Source organism: Mytilus trossulus, chromosome 1 (assembly GCF_036588685.1).
Source record: "Mytilus trossulus isolate FHL-02 chromosome 1, PNRI_Mtr1.1.1.hap1, whole genome shotgun sequence".
Classification (NCBI taxonomy): domain Eukaryota; kingdom Metazoa; phylum Mollusca; class Bivalvia; order Mytilida; family Mytilidae; genus Mytilus; species Mytilus trossulus.
In genome coordinates this window covers 67497173-67513632 of record NC_086373.1, presented here as the reverse complement: position 1 = coordinate 67513632, position 16460 = coordinate 67497173, and the positions used below count along the sequence as shown (strand labels likewise).

At 30.8% G+C, this 16460-nt stretch overlaps 2 protein-coding genes across 2 annotated transcripts; one reads left to right on the top strand and one right to left on the bottom strand.

Annotated features, from left to right (window-relative positions):
* Positions 1–39: 39 nt before the first annotated feature.
* Positions 40–15992, top strand: LOC134683080 (ER membrane protein complex subunit 3-like). Its single transcript, XM_063542143.1, has 7 exons — positions 40–254; positions 7474–7531; positions 9665–9758; positions 11334–11438; positions 12425–12506; positions 14022–14101; positions 15728–15992. The coding sequence occupies exons 1-7, from the start codon at positions 106–108 to the stop codon at positions 15928–15930; spliced, it is 771 nt and encodes a 256-aa protein (XP_063398213.1). The 5' UTR covers positions 40–105; the 3' UTR covers positions 15931–15992.
* Positions 2877–4083, bottom strand: LOC134690809 (E3 SUMO-protein ligase ZBED1-like). The gene is made up of 2 exons (XM_063550884.1): positions 3940–4083; positions 2877–3593 (listed from the first exon to the last, which is right to left on the bottom strand). Exons 1-2 carry the CDS (start codon positions 4081–4083, stop codon positions 2877–2879), a joined length of 861 nt encoding a protein of 286 aa, XP_063406954.1.
* Positions 15993–16460: the final 468 nt, after the last annotated feature.

The following is a 16460-nucleotide window of genomic DNA, read 5'->3' as shown; positions in this document are numbered from 1 at the left end:
TGATTAAAGGTACATGATCGGAATCATACGACACAATTTTTCACCTTCTCTTCATTTCTTCTCTAGATTCTTCATCAACCCCGAGAATATCGAAAATTAACAACCATGGCCGAATTATTGCTTGATCCAGACATTAGATTTTGGGTATTTTTACCTATAGTGGTGATCACATTTTTTACAGGAATCATTCGTCATTATGTAACTATATTGCTGACATCAGAGAAGAAGACAGAACTCCAGCAAGTGACGGATAGGTAGTTTGTTTATGCATTAAATGATGGCCCTAAAAAAATAAATTCTATTGCATCAAAATTTTAATTTATATACAAATTACGATATTTACAAAATATGTAAAATATATACCACGCATCTCAGGTGGGATTTGGGGGGGGGGGGGGGGTTAAACTATGTTTTATCAACACAAATGTAAAATTATAGACATTTAATTTTTAGACATTTAGACTTTACTTTGGTGTCAAAATGTCCTCACAAAATTTTACTTATTTTTAAGAGTGCCAGGGGCTAACACTAGTTTCATCAAAGAAAAAAATCATTTGGACTGGTGTTTAAAATTAAAATAGCCATTTCAGATGTCATAATTATTTGGACAACTCAAACACTAAATCCTGGTGTGGTCATCCAAAGGCTGTTTTGCCAGAGAAGACAGGGCAATGGAAAGCTGGTCTCATATATCAAAAGGTTGATATTTGCATGTTCAAAATGGATGTCCAACTTCCTAGTTTCAGGAGTCGCTATGAAAGCTTACCAAATAATAGAAATAAAGAGTGGCAGGTAGATGAAACCTACATAAATGAAGATACATGTACATAAATTTGTGTAAATGAAAAATGAACAAATTAAGGCCTGATTTATTTGGTCGAAAATTGGTCCAAGTCTGTCAGTCAGTTGTAGATGCAACTAAGTGGTGCGTCCATTTTCAAAGGGCAAGAGTCCAAATTTATGTATGGGACAAGCTCTGACTTCACACAACTCTAGCTTGTACAATGTTCAGTGTTCCAGCTAGGTTTTCAAAAGGGCAGGGTGCCAATCCTGAAAAAGGGCATTTAAAGTGATAATACGAAAAGGGCATATTTTAATAAAAGATGTTAATCAAATATTTGTGTTTATTTGTTGAATCACAGGTTATACAAGAACAACATCATTAGCCCATATACATGTAGAACTCTATCTTTCTACTTTTAAGGCTGAAAAACTTGTCAAGCAGCTTGTCACACAAGTTTTTTTATCATTGCTTGGCACAGTTGAACTTTATATGGAGTTTGTTTTGAAAGGTGACCTGTTTCATACTGTTTCTATGGTCTGCCACATTTTACCAGTTTCACCTTTCTACCCCTGCTGTGCTTAATGGCAATACAGCACAAAACAGCTGTGCTCAGTAAATTTACAATTTTAGGATATAAAGCAACAGTGAAAAATTGTATCAAAAATAAAGAATACAGAAAAAGGTGTGCTCCTTCTTTGGAGGATTATAAACAGTACGTAAATATGATGTAAATATGATCACAATATGGCGGCCGATTTTGTTATTTTCGTATCCAAAAATGAAGGCAGTCAATGACAAATACGTCTGAATTTTCTGTTTATTTTATGGAAAACAAGTAAAACAATGTCTTCAACGAGTTTATTATGGTTTTCCAACTTTCTGTCATTACGCACAGTAGTGCCTGTGCATTACGTTTCCTCCATGAAACTACAGTACACATCGCAAATTGTGCCCAAGTTGTTGTGTGCACATTTCATCAAAGATAATTGCTGACTGACCGATTCTATTGGAATAAATTAATGTTGATGATCATTAATGACCCATCCGATAAACGGATTACCTATAACAACGGATTACCTATAACAACAGATTATGACACCAGTTGTAACCATTGATTAGCTTGGGGTCGTAAACAAAGTCATAAACTTTTCCCCAGGTAAAATTTAGTAATTAGCATATCATATCAATATGCACAAGAATTTAATATGCAATCGATCTTCAAAAAGGCAGGGCGCCCTGCAAACTGTTAAAAGGGCACAGGGCGCCACGCCCTCTGAAAACGGCCTAGCTTGAACACTGATGTTGTATGGCAAAACAGCCATTGGATGTCAGAGCAGTATCGGACAAGACAGGTGTTAAATGTACCTGATGAGATCATGAAGTATATACATTGATATAGGTGCAAATTTATTAAATCCTAAATGATTGGAAGTTGTTACAAATGTACCACCAGTTGAAACTGATCATGAATAGTATAATCACAACCTGAAAAGAATTATTCACTCTGCATGTAAATGTACATGTACTACTGTATATATATTTTTTACATAATTTGCAAACAGCATGAACAGTCTGCAGCGCTGGTACCCTTTATTTGACAATAGCTTGAAAAATATATTTACCCTAATATTTTTTTGTATTGTGACCAAATACATACTGTAACGAAAGTAAACATGCCTGTAATTTAGTGACTTTATAATGTTTATATATAGAAAAGAAGATGTGGTATGATTGCCAAGGAGACAACTGTCCACAAGTCACAGACATGGGGTCAATTACATTTGAAAGTAATTAATTACATTCAATTACAATTACAAAATCTTCAATTAAATTACACATTACATTTGACTTTTTTTACCAATGTAATTAATTACATTCCAATTACTTGGCAAATGTAATTAATTACTTCAATTACATTTGAAAGGAAAATTAAGATAAAACATTGAAAACATGCATTTATTCTATGATATGTACATAAGTATTATACATTGCTCTATAGTTATAACAATTAGACAGTGTTCAACTAGTATATACATTTTTGTATTGTGTCATATAACTTATTTAAGCATTTTCCCATTACATTTGACCATCATCAGCTTTTCAAATGTTCCATCAGCCAGTCTGCACCTTTGCAGTCGGATAAATGTAAATCATCAGACTGGTCATCTTCAATTTCTTTGTCTACATCATCAATTTCCTCATCAGAACTCTCATGATCTACCTTAAAGTCATCAAAGCCAGGAATTGAAAATGCTTTGACCATATTACTAGCATTGTCACTGACTATTGCAGCAATTTTAAAACCTATTTCAAATGAAGTAACAACTTCTTCATATTCACTCCTGATGGATTCTGCTGTGTGTCTACCTTTGAATCGTTTACAGCATATCATGACAGACTTCATAGCCCAGTCCAAAATAAAGTGGCCTGTGATTCCCAAAAATCCTCTCATTTGTCTACTAGACCAGAGATCAATGGTTAAACACACACTTTCAGCTCTTTTAAGAGTATTTACAAGGTTATTTTTTATTTCAACCGATTTTTCATGTAGAAGTTTCGAAGATAAATGCTTTCTGCTAGGCACTTGATACTTAGTGTCAGCTTTTTCCATCAAGTTTTTAAATTCTTCACTTTCGACAATAGAGAGTGGTAAAAGATCCCCAGCTATGAACATTATAAGAGCATTTGTCATTTCTAACTGTTTTGGATCAGACGGTGAATATTTTACACTTTTTTTTATGCATTGTGTCAATGTTGGTTGAATTTCTTTATTCTCAGAATGCAGAATGTACAAATCTCTGTGTTTTCTCTGAAAATTACAAAAGGCCTTATTTAATATCTTGAAAATATTAAATTGTTTTAATTTACCTATTAAATGATACAAAAAAAGAGCACTATTTTTTATTTTTTGAAATGATTTTCATTTTTATCCCAGCTTATTCAAATTATTTATCTTAAATAAGTGATTTAGAAATCTGACTACTTAAAACAAAAATAAACTTTAGTTTTAATCACAACTAATTAATTTAATAAACAAAATATTTTCCAAATTTAAATGTAAGCTATTAGAGGATATAAGATAAATGAAATCTGGTTAGAAATGAAAAAGAAGCATTATGAATTTATTAATTTTTAAAATTCTTATATAGTATTACCTTCATATGTGTAACAAAGTTGGATGTAACTTTATAACTTCCACTAATGAGGGTGCCACAATGCATACATTTTCCTTTGAAAGTATTTCCATTTTGGAAGTCATCAGGAACAGTAAAATGTTCCAGTACACTCTTGGAGCTCATTTTTATACGACTGCAAATTTTGAAAAAATTTTCGTCGTATATTGCTATCACGTTGGCGTCGTCGTCGTCGTCGTCCGAATACTTTTAGTTTTCGCACTCTAACTTTAGTAAAAGTGAATATAAATCTATTAAATTTTATCACAAGGTTTATGACCACAAAAGGAAGGTTGGTATTGATTTTGGGGGTTTTGGTCCCAACATTTTAGGAATTAGGGGCCAAAAAGGGCCCAAATAAGCATTTTTTTGGTTTTCGCACTATAACTTTAGTTTAAGTTAATAGAAATCTATGAAATTTTGACACAAGGTTTATGACCACAAAAGAAAGGTTGGTATTGATTTTGGGAGTTTTGGTTTCAACAGTTTAGGAATTAGGGGCCAAAAAAGGGCTCAAATAAGCATTATTCTTGGTTTTCGCACAATAACTTTAGTTTAAGTAAATAGAAATCAATGAAATTTAAACACAATGTTTATGACCACAAAAGGAAGGTTGGTATTGATTTTGGGAGTTTAGGTCCCAACAGTTTAGGAAAAAGGGGCCAAAAAGGGACCCAAATAAGCATTTTTCTTGGTTTTTGCACCATAACATTAGTATAAGTAAATAGAAATCTATGAAATTTAAACACAAGGTTTATGACTATAAAAGGAAGGTTGGTATTGATTTTTGGAGTTTTGGTCCCAACAGTTAAGGAAAAAGGGGCCCAAAGGGTCCAAAATTATACTTTGTTTGATTTCATCAAAATTGAATAATTGGGGTTCTTTAATATGCCGAATCTAACTGTGTATGTAGATTCTTAATTTTTGGTCCCGTTTTCAAATTGGTCTACATTAAGGTCCAAAGGGTCCAAAATTAAACTTAGTTTGATTTTAACAAAAATTGAAACCTTGGGGTTCTTTGATATGCTGAATCTAAAAATGTACTTAGATTTTTGATTATTGGCCCAGTTTTCAAGTTGGTCCAAATCGAGGTCCAAAATTAAACATTGTTTGATTTCATCAAAAATTGAATAATTGGGGTTCTTTGATATGCCAAATCTAACTGTGTATGTAGATGCTTAATTTTTGGTCCAGTTTTAAAATTGGTCTAAATTAAAGTGCAAAGGGTCCAAAATTAAACTAAGTTTGATTTTAACAAAAATTAAATTCTTGGGCCTCTTTGATATGCTGAATCTAAACATGTACTTAGATTTTTGATTATGGGCCCAGTTTTCAAGTTGGTCCAAATCAGGATCTAAAATTATTATATTAAGTATTGTGTAATAGCAAGTCTTTTCAATTGCACAGTATTGTGCAATGGCAAGAAATATCTAATTTCACAATATTGTGAAATAGCAAATTTTTTTTTAATTAAGAGTTATCTTTCTTTGTCCAGTATAGTAAGCAAGAAATATCTGCAAATTTTTTTTTAATTGGAGTTATCTTTCTTTGTCCAGAATTAACTTAAATCTTTGTTATATACAATATACAATGTATATTCACTTTTTACTACCAACTGATAAATTCAAATAATCTTTACCATTCAGTGATAAGAAGCAGTTTTTTTACATCTTAATATTTTATGATGTATTTAAATGAGTAGTAATTGTTGCAAACTCCATTAGAATATTTTTAATTGAAATTAGTTTTGGAATAAGGGAAAGGGGGATGTGATTAAAAAATTGGGTTCAATTTTTCTCATTTGAAATTTCATAAATAAAAAGAAAATTTCTTCAAACATTTTTTTGAGAGGATTAATATTCAACAGCATAGTGAATTGCTCTAAGAGAAAACAAAAATTTTAAGTTCATTTGAATACATTCATTCTGTGTCAGAAACCTATGCTGTGTCAACTATTTAATCACAATCCAAATTTAGAGCGGAATCCAGCTTGAATGTTGTGTCCATACTTGCCCCAACCGTTCAGGGTTCAACCTCTGCGGTCGTATAAAGCTACGCCCTGCGGAGCATCTGGTTAAATCTGATAAAATGTTTTCTTTCAACATTCATATATATAGTGAACAAATTTTGCAAGTGAGATTTTGTTATATGCATTATCCCTTCAAGAATTTAAACATGTACCTATAGGCCCTAGGGGTATATTTATCTCTCTCTAATTAGCCTTATATCTGTTGAACATAACTGTTATAAAAACAGTCATTATATAGTTTGTAATAAAACAAATAGCCAGAGGTTATATTTATTGGTTATTTAAGTCCTTGAATAAAGTTAATTATGTTAAATCAATGTCTTAAAATATCTATCTAAATCTACTAATTAAGGTCAAGACAGTGACTTCCTAGTGGTTTCTTTTAAAATTATGGCATGTGTCTACATTTTTTTTATCATTCATTACAAAATGAAGAATCTACCATGGTTGTGTTAATACAGAAAGTATACTGTGAAGGCTTTTCTTTGTCAGCTTACAACATTTGTTGAGATTATTGCTTTTAATAATTTTTTGAGAAAACACAAGATTTAATCTTTTGATCCAAAATTTCAAATGTAATTGACTTGTAATTGAAAAGTAATTGTCAATTACAGGCAATTTTGGCTATGTAATTAATTACATTCAATTACATGTAATTGAAAAAATGCTCAATTACACATTACATTCAATTACATGATAAATTGTAATTAATTACAGTCAATTACAATTACATATTTCAATTACCCCATGTCTGCCACAAGAGAACAAAATGACACAGACATTAACAACTATAGGTTACTGTACGGCCTTCAACAATGAGCAAAGCCCATACTGCATAGTCAGCTATAAAAGTCCCCGATAAGACAATGACGTAAAACAATTCAAACGAGAAAACTAAGGACCTTATTTTTTTTTTAAATGAATGAAAAACAAATATGTATTATGTAATACATAAACAAACAACATGCACAACCACTGAATTACAGGCTCTTGACATGGGACAGGCACTAACATAAATAATGTAACGGAGTTAAACATATTAGCAGGATCCCAACCCTCCCCTAACCTAGTACAGTGGTATAACAGAAGCCACTGTTTTCTCATGCATGTGTTGTAGATTTACAGTATATATTTTTAACCAGGTCGTCACTCAATTTTCCTGACAGTAACTTATAAAAAGGTAATTGTAAACAACACCTTTGAATTGACTAATATCCTTTCTGTCATTTTGAAGTTAACAGTAAAAGCCTAATGGACATGTATATACATGTACATGCCAGAAATTCGATAAGTGTACCCTCTGGTACTGAACTTCGAGTCATCTATAGATTTCATACCCCACTTCTTTATTTTGATATGCTGAAGGTCATACATGTATATGGTTTGTGTTATTCATCTTTACATTGGAATTTGAAGTTGATAAAATGGTTCTTATACCCTTTTGTAAGATTTTTATTTATATAACTCTTTTTTCTTTTAATTTTCAGCCATGCTTTAATAAGAAGCAGACTTTTGAGAGAAAATGGAAAATACATCCCTCAAAAAGTAAGTGAAAATAAAAAAAATTCTACAGATGAAAAATGTACATCATCGTCATGTATGTGAAACCAAAGTTATGTTACTCTTCTCATAAGCAGAGGAACATTTTAAATTATAAAAGAAAGCACATAAAGTAAATCAATGACCAATCTTTATTTAAAAGACTATATATATACATGTACATGTAGCTGAAGCGCAAAGAAGTATATTGTTTTATCTACCTGCAGTGAAAAGTATCCCCATTACATAAAGAATACAGGTGTAATACATTTTGTACCACCATTGATTTTTCCCTATAAGTCTTTGTTAAATTGGCACTTTGAAAAAAATTGTACAGTATTTACCTTTATTTCAACCAAAGAAATACTTTGCATATACAGGTATAAAGTTTGATCCTATCCAGTGATACAGTGAAAATTTCACACTACATTTCATTGCATATAAGAAAGTAACCACCACCGGAAGTAAGCAACCCAATGTTAACACTGGTTACCTGCTTTGGTAACTATGTAACCTTAACGTTCCAAAATATTTTATAAGACCATCAAATAAAAAAAGAATGATGCTTTCAGACATCCAACATACATATTTACGACTCAGAAAAATTTAAGTGCATTGAAATGCAGGGTTAATTTTCTACATCTGTCAAATTCAAGGGAATATTTTTTCAGGCCTACTTTCTTATGCAACCAGATGTAACGTACCATGATTTGGTGGTATTACACCTACAATTCTTGCCAGACTTTTATGAAATTTATATTTATTATAATTGATTTACATTAATTAAACATGTACAAAATACAAGTAACAGATAAGTTGAATGTTCAAAGTGCATATAACCATTACGCATTACGCAGTACAAGTCATTTACTTTTGCTTCATATTTAGCCAATCTCTAGCATTCAAAGAAGTCACTTCATATAGTCCAGTCAATCTAGCATAAATTTGACCCTAACCTGAAAGTAATTGCAACAGAAGATTTTTAAGTTTTAATCTTTAGCATTATACCCCAAATATACACAGAAAAAAGTCCCATAAAATCTAACTTGAGGTAAAGTAAAAATATCACCATTTAAAATTCCTATGGAGATTTGCATTGAAAAGGGAAATAACTCTAGCAAAAAAGGCAGAAATATCTATAAAAATTGATACAAAATTTTAACTTTGCCGCTTCTATTCATCAGAATGTATTGATTCTTGATTTTTAAACGGTCTTTAGAGCATAACAAACAACTCTAAAGGTGTTTTCATTTATTTTATCAAGCTATAATCTAGATTTCGTAATTTATTAGTTGACCATTTTATGAATTTTTCAACATCTCAAGGTAAAGAATCTCAAATTTAATAAAAATAATTAAGCATGTATTCTTCTTTTTGTAGTCTTAAGTTTCTTAAGATAAGTAAGTTGCTGAAAAAATATAATATACAGATATAAACAATACCAAATTTTCACATTGTTTTTTTTTAAATGGTTACAAAGCTTCAAATTTGCAATTTCTTCAATGAAAAATGTACGAAAAAAATAAAACTACCCATAACACTTCTGTTTTGTACATTTCATGAGCTGAAGATTATATAATTTAGTCAAATACAAACTTATAACCCCATCAAAGTATCATACTATACATAAATTTCAAGAAAAACAACCAAAAACTGACCAAAAAAGACTAATTTTTGCAAGAGTTATCTCCCCTGCCAATGTTAATTTGGAAATTTAAAATGCTGATTTTGAGTTTTCCTCAAGTTAGATTTTATGGGACTTTTTTTCTGTATTTAAAGGGCATAATACTATAGATAAGAACTAAAACATTTTCTGTTGCAATTAGTTTGAGGTTAAATCTTAGTTTGACTGGACTAATAATAAAGTAAAGACACTGTCTGTATAAGTGCTGTTTCTGGATGTGATATACATGCATGATGCAATCCATAACAATCTATATTCTACATTTTATACTCCCCCTTCCAAATAATCAGAAATACACATACATTATGTGAGAAGAAAAATTCATTTGGTCATGTTCTACATGTTCTATCTGTTTTTTATGTCCATCTTTGTAAAATTATGAATATATAAGTTTGTGTTTATTGTATTAAATCATAATAATGAAGAAAAAAACAATGATATTATTTGTATTTCAGAGTTTCTTGATGAGAAAGAACTTTTTTAATGATTCTAAGGAGGGATATTTTAAAAGAGAAAAAAGAGAAACAGCAACTAAAAATCCAATGACAGGTATATCCTAAGATTAACAATAATTTTTTTAAATGATTTTTATCGTGTTTGTGACGTCTCACAAGATTCTGAAAATCTTTGATAAAAATCATTAGAGAAACAGATTCCAATACTTTATTAACTCAAGTGTATTACCATGTTTCTCCCCTCTAGACAGTTACATTTTAATTATTTAAAAAGCTTGGAAGGCGCAGGCTTTAAATAATAAAATTTAACTGTCTGCAGTGGAGAAATATCGTAATACACTTGTTGCAGTGTAGGAATCTATACATACATATTGGAAAATGTTTATACACTTAACAGACATTTTGTTTTTAACAAAATAGTTGATATTACTTGACATACTTTTTTAAGCTGGCATCATTTATATGATGTGTTCTGTTTTGAAAGTAATACTGAAGGGGAGATAACAAGAAAAATCTTTTACATTTAGTTCTATAATAATAATGTTTCATGACCTTTAAACCAAAGGACAAATATAGATTCTTACATTGATACCAGTGGATTATCGGATTTATCCAATCGAGATAGTTAAATTATCAATTTTAAAGTTCGAGCCGCCTCTGCGAGTACTTTAAAATTTATAATTTAACTATCGAGATTGGATAAATCCGATAATCCACGAGTAACTATGTAAGAATCTGTTTCTCTAATGATTAAAAAGACATTTTCTTTTTTTGTTTACCGAAAATCCCCTTTGAGTGCCTTTCACATTGCACGAAGTTGTCAATTTCATTAACACCTGTTATCATATTTTGGTTCATCCAGTCAGCCAAAAAGGTCATGACCCTTAAAATCATCCAATGATCTTCTGAGATCACCAGCAACCACACGTTGATTAAATTTTTTTATATAATGGGTTCGAAAAGGGATAAATTTCCATAGAATTAGAGAAATATATATATCATTTGTATACATGTGACATATATAAAAGTAGTACTTTAAATGTTCTAAAAGCTATCATGAAGCAGAGATAAGAAAAATATCTTTCACATTTTGTTTTGTAATATTAATTTTTCATCACTTGATACAGGTGCCAACTGTGGTGTCCAGTAGAGGTTCTAAAAGTTTTTTTGGACCTCTGGTGATTTTGTTCAGTATTTGTTCAAGCTTTAAACATTACTGTTCCAGTCAGTGTTTTAGCTGTCTCTTACATTATGAGTATTACAAAATTCTTACATCTACATGTACCATGGTCATAGGATTTGGTCAAGTAATTGATATTGCTGGACTAAATAATTTATCACTGGACATTGCCACATGTGAGACAGACCTTGTGAATGAATGGTCCAATGAAGTATTGTCCCTGTAAATTCAATTCAAGCACAGTTCTTTGCTTAAGTACAGTTTATGGAATCACTGCATTCCTTTTACTGAGGATATATTTAGTATTTAGTTAACCAAATAAATTCATAGTTTAACTTCATCCACTAAAATTATGAAAATAAACACTCCAAAAATATTAATGAATCCACATTATTCACAATGAAGAAGAATGCTTCATATAAAGTAGCTGTTTTCTCATACATTTATTATTTGATATGATCATGACAGATGTATTTTGTTTTTCAACAGATCCCAGTATGATGACAGACATGTTGAAGGGAAATGTCACCAACGTTTTACCTATGATTGTTATTGGTGGATGGATCAACTGGGCTTTCTCTGGTTTTCTTACAAGTATGTAATTTAAAAAGGAAATATAATTTATAAGTACTGGTTCAATGGTTCTTTGCTAATTTGTTTTTGTCTCACTCTTTTCTTTAGCACATGCATTGTAATGATTGTAAAAATCAGATAATCTATATTTAAAAATAGAGTGGTGAATGATAGATGTGTGGTACATGTATATGTCAAAAAGATATAAGTCCAAATAAAAAAACATCTTTAGGTAAGTAAGTCCTAAACTAATTGTAGATAATGTCCAACATCATAAATTTGTTACACCTTTAATATTTTAATCAATATCTTACATTTAAGGTGGTACCTAACACTACGGGGAGATAACTCTGTAAAATCAGCTAAACATTTTAATTACATTGTGTTGTAAAAGAAATATTAAGCTTCTCAATGATCAAAATTGGTGTTTGTCAACTTGTAATATAACCAGTGTAATTTTTCTGACAAAATGGTTGGTTCAAAAATTTTTAAATTTTTATATTTTTGTTAAAGTGTCAACATGGGTCAACATAAATACTTTTGACAAAATTTTATGAAAATTAAACGAGCCAAATTGATTTTAGTGAAAGTGTTGGGTACCACCTTAAGAGAGGTGGAACTATCAAAGGTATGATTAAACTCATATATATTGTATACAAGTCTTTCAGAAACTAACAATGTTGTGGCAAAAAAAACAAAAAAGACAAACATTCTACAAACCATAACATAGAAAAAAAAAGTAAAGACTGAACCACATTAACCCTACTAAAGGTGATCTTAAGTGCTTTGAAAGGGTCACAGATCCTGCATCACATGACACCTGTCCTGCTGCTCATGTAATTGATCAAACATACTAAAATCATCAACATCAAAATAATCATTGTTGATAAAAGGCAGTAAAATAATTTTTACAAATATACCTTTTATAAAAAAAATAATATAAAATTTCAAATTTATTTTAAAATGTGTATGTGCTAATTAATGTAAGTTTTATATTTTTATTTCAGCAAAGGTACCATTTCCTTTAACTCTTCGATTTAAACCAATGTTACAGAGAGGAATAGAGTTGAATTCCTTAGATGCATCTTGGTTAGTATGCTATTTTTACGTATTAATCAATCTCTCCAATAAAAGAATGGCGCCATTATAGTAGAACATTTGTTCCTCTGTCCATTCCATCACTGTTACAACCTTAAGATTGTATTTGTGTAGACCCTTGCATGATCATGTTCAAGCATGGTTTGTGTTCAGGAAGATACAAAAGCACTGCATTTTTTGTTTAACAAGATTATCTCCCCTTATCTTTTTTGAAAAGGGGTATAACCACCTTAGTCTTTTCTTTATTGATATTTTTATGCCACACCAATGTCATTATGTTTTTCCATCAGACATCTGAATCAAAGTGGTTAAATTTATTGCTTGTCCATCCATGACTTATCAGAAATATGCAATATTCATTCTGTACCTCAATTCCTCCATTTGTCCATCTGTCCAACTTCATGTTAAAGTTTTTACCATTTTAGGTCAAGGTAGTTTTTGATGAAGTTCAAGTCCAATCAACTTGAAATTTAGTACACATGTTCCCTATGATATGATATTTCTAATTTTATTGCATAATTAGAGTTTTGACTCAAATTTTATGGTGGCCAGTGAACATAAAAAAAATGATAATGGGAGTGGGGCATACACATTCTTGTTTTTTATACCTTTTTTTAAAATTTAATCTTTAAAATATCAAGAAATACTTGGCATCGACTTTTCAAGTACATGTACAACAATTTAAATTGTACCATTTGATGCATAAAAGGAAACACACTTCACTGAACATAAACAAGACAATTTCTCAACTTTAATCTTTGTGTTTACTAGCATTAAATTCTAGGCATGTTTCCAAAATATTTTATTGGAGCACCAAATATAAGAAAAAGAATGGTGTCTAAAAAACACCATAGATATATGTTTATTACTCAGAAAAAAGTTTTTTCTTTTTTATCCAATTTAACATGAAACCAGATCTGACGCTCTAAGTTTGGTTGTATTTCATTTAATTGACAGGAAGATTATCTCCCTTCTGTAAAATTATGACTTGTTTATAGAACACATTTTATTTCTTCCTGTGCTTTTCCCTCATGTTTTTTGTTTATTTCTGACTGTCTTATGATGCATGGAATACAACAAGAAAGGGTCACAGTACAGAGTGAAATTAACTTAATTCAGGGTTTTTTCTTTCAAATGGATTTGGAAATGTTTGAAAGAAACTTTCAAAAAGTCATTCATACAGCAAACCACTTTGAATAACTCTGCATATCTCCAAATGACATATATTGTACAGTTGTGATTGAACTATGAATCATGTCCAATTAACCTATCAATTGTGAGGTATATACTCGCGCTGCTGTAATAGTGTTCTTATGTCAATTTTCTCTCTAAAGATATCTTCACTGTATTATAGAAAGAATGTGTCCGCTTTTGGATATACATGTACCTACTGTATTCTAAAGAATTTTGATCTCTTTAAAAAAAATATATTAAGAATACAATAGTTGACATAATAATGAAGGAGATAAAAACTTGCAGATACTTGAATTTTATTTATTTTAATAGGGTCAGTTCTGTATCCTGGTATTTCCTCAATGTCTTTGGTATCAGAAGTATGTACACACTTATACTTGGACAAGATAATGGTAAGTCAACATATATTAAATGTATAGGTGCAATATCTATAGTTTTAAAATGTGTAGTTATTATGCTTATAAGTGAGACAACTTTTTCAGTCAAAATATCCAGGTATTTACCCCCGACTCAAATAATAGCTGATAAGAATTTCAGCATGTTATTGTATCTATACTTGAATATTGAACTAGGTACAATTTGTAAGCTGGTATGACGTAAAAGGGACAAGTCAATGAATTCAACTTGACATATAACTTTATAAGACAATGGTGTTGATTTATAAGTTCTATTACCTTTCTGTTTGTGATATTTTTGATTAAACTGGTAATATTTTATCTTTTTCGTAATATGTACACTTTGGCATGTCAATAAGCATTGTCCCTTGGTGCCTCTTGCAGTTGTGTCACTTTAAATAGTACTGACTCCTCTGCACCAGGCACGAGAATGACATACCAGTTATGTGCAACTTCTTACAATATCTTACCATATCATTAATGTCCCAATAAACATTTTAATATGCACCCATCATGCCATATAGCACCGTCCCTTGGTGTCTCCTGCAGTTCAGCTAGATATATTCAGCCTTCTCAAAGTATTCTTTTCTGTAACTTTCTAGAGGTGTGTCTGATACCAAGGTTTTATGCATACTCCTATATATACATGTACATAACATAATAATATATGAAAACTGTTGTTTCTTATTTGTGTTTGTAACTATGTATACTGTATTGTTTATTATATTTGTAAAATAATAATATTATAATGATATTATATTATGCTCCTTGTGAGCCCATTTTATTGTAATAAAGCATCTTCTTCTTCTATAAGAATTAAACCATTCCAGACCCTTTTGTTTTCCACATAATTAATATTATCAATAATTAAAAAGCTCTAAGTGGAATCTGATATCAATACCAATAGTACCTGTTACCTAATTTGTACATTCCTCCTCTGTCAAGTTCACCACCAAAAGGTGTTATTGGTGTTTGCTATGATACATAGGTCTTTCAGCAACTCTGATGACATTTTCTAGTGTAAAGTGCCACAAATATTTTGATCAGAAATCAAAATGTCAAACACTTCATTGTGGGTCTCATTGGGGTCTAAGTGTGACGTGGGATTGCCGATTTTTTGTAAGCGTGAAACTTGAAAGTTAAATTATTGTGTCGTGAAAACGGGAAATGAGGTTTAGTGGGACCCGGGAAATGACAAAAAATGAGAATTGCTTACGTACATAGTGTAAGCGAGATACAGGAATCTGACAAAACAGTAAGGGCGATCCTGGATCAGAACCCCCAATAAGACCCCCTTCATTCAAAAGTAAAATCACAAAAATACTGAACTCCAATGAAAAATCAATAAAGAAGTCCACAATCAAATGGCAAAATCAAAAGGTCAAACTCATCAAAAGAATGTATAACAAATATAACAGAATACAACATTTGTTGGAAGTTTAATGTAAGTGGGTACTTTGGGGAAAAAATCAATGTATTTCTTTTTAATTTATCTGTTTATCTATAAAAAAGGTTTTTTTATTTAAGTACTTTTCAAATACCTGTGGTGATTGTAAAATATTTACTTGTGAATGTTAATATTGCTACTCCGTAAATTGTGAATTTGAATTTTGTATATTACAGCTGCAGACCAGACTAAGGCCATGCAGGAACAAATGTCTGGAGCAGGAATGATGACACCACCTGACCCCAATAAAGCATTTAAAGCTGAATGGGAGGCATTGGAGATTGTTCAACATAATTGGGTCATTCAGGGAGTAGAAGATGAACTGATTGATAGCCATATACAACCGGAAACAATTTATATCAAGAACAAATACGCATAATCTCATTTTTTTATACATTTTTGTATTATGTGTTCAGTGTATGTAATAAAATTGTAAATGAATTTTTTTTGTGTAAAATTTCATCTTTTTCCTTTATAGCTGACCTGGAACAAAAGGTGTTGACATCACATGGTATCAGGCTGTTACCTGTCATCTGCTGTTGTTTCAAATTTTCATCATCATCTTTGTGATACCTAGGCAACATTTAATCTAACCTGGTAATAATAATGTATTTAACATCCATTATTATGTCACCTGATAAAAAAAGCTGTATTAACACTTCTGTAGAAGTTGATTTGTCAATTTATAATGGTTTATGTTGCATCAGTTATCTATTTTACATAACCTCAATGTCATGGTATTCAATCCTGGTTAATGTAAATTGGGCAAAGTATTAGACTTAATTGCAAGAAAACAGCAGAATAATAAAAGTATGAAAAAGATTATAGGAATCACCAAATATATTGTACAACTGACCATACCATACCAACCACAAATGAGGCCCATCATGGCCATGGGTGTGTCTAAGG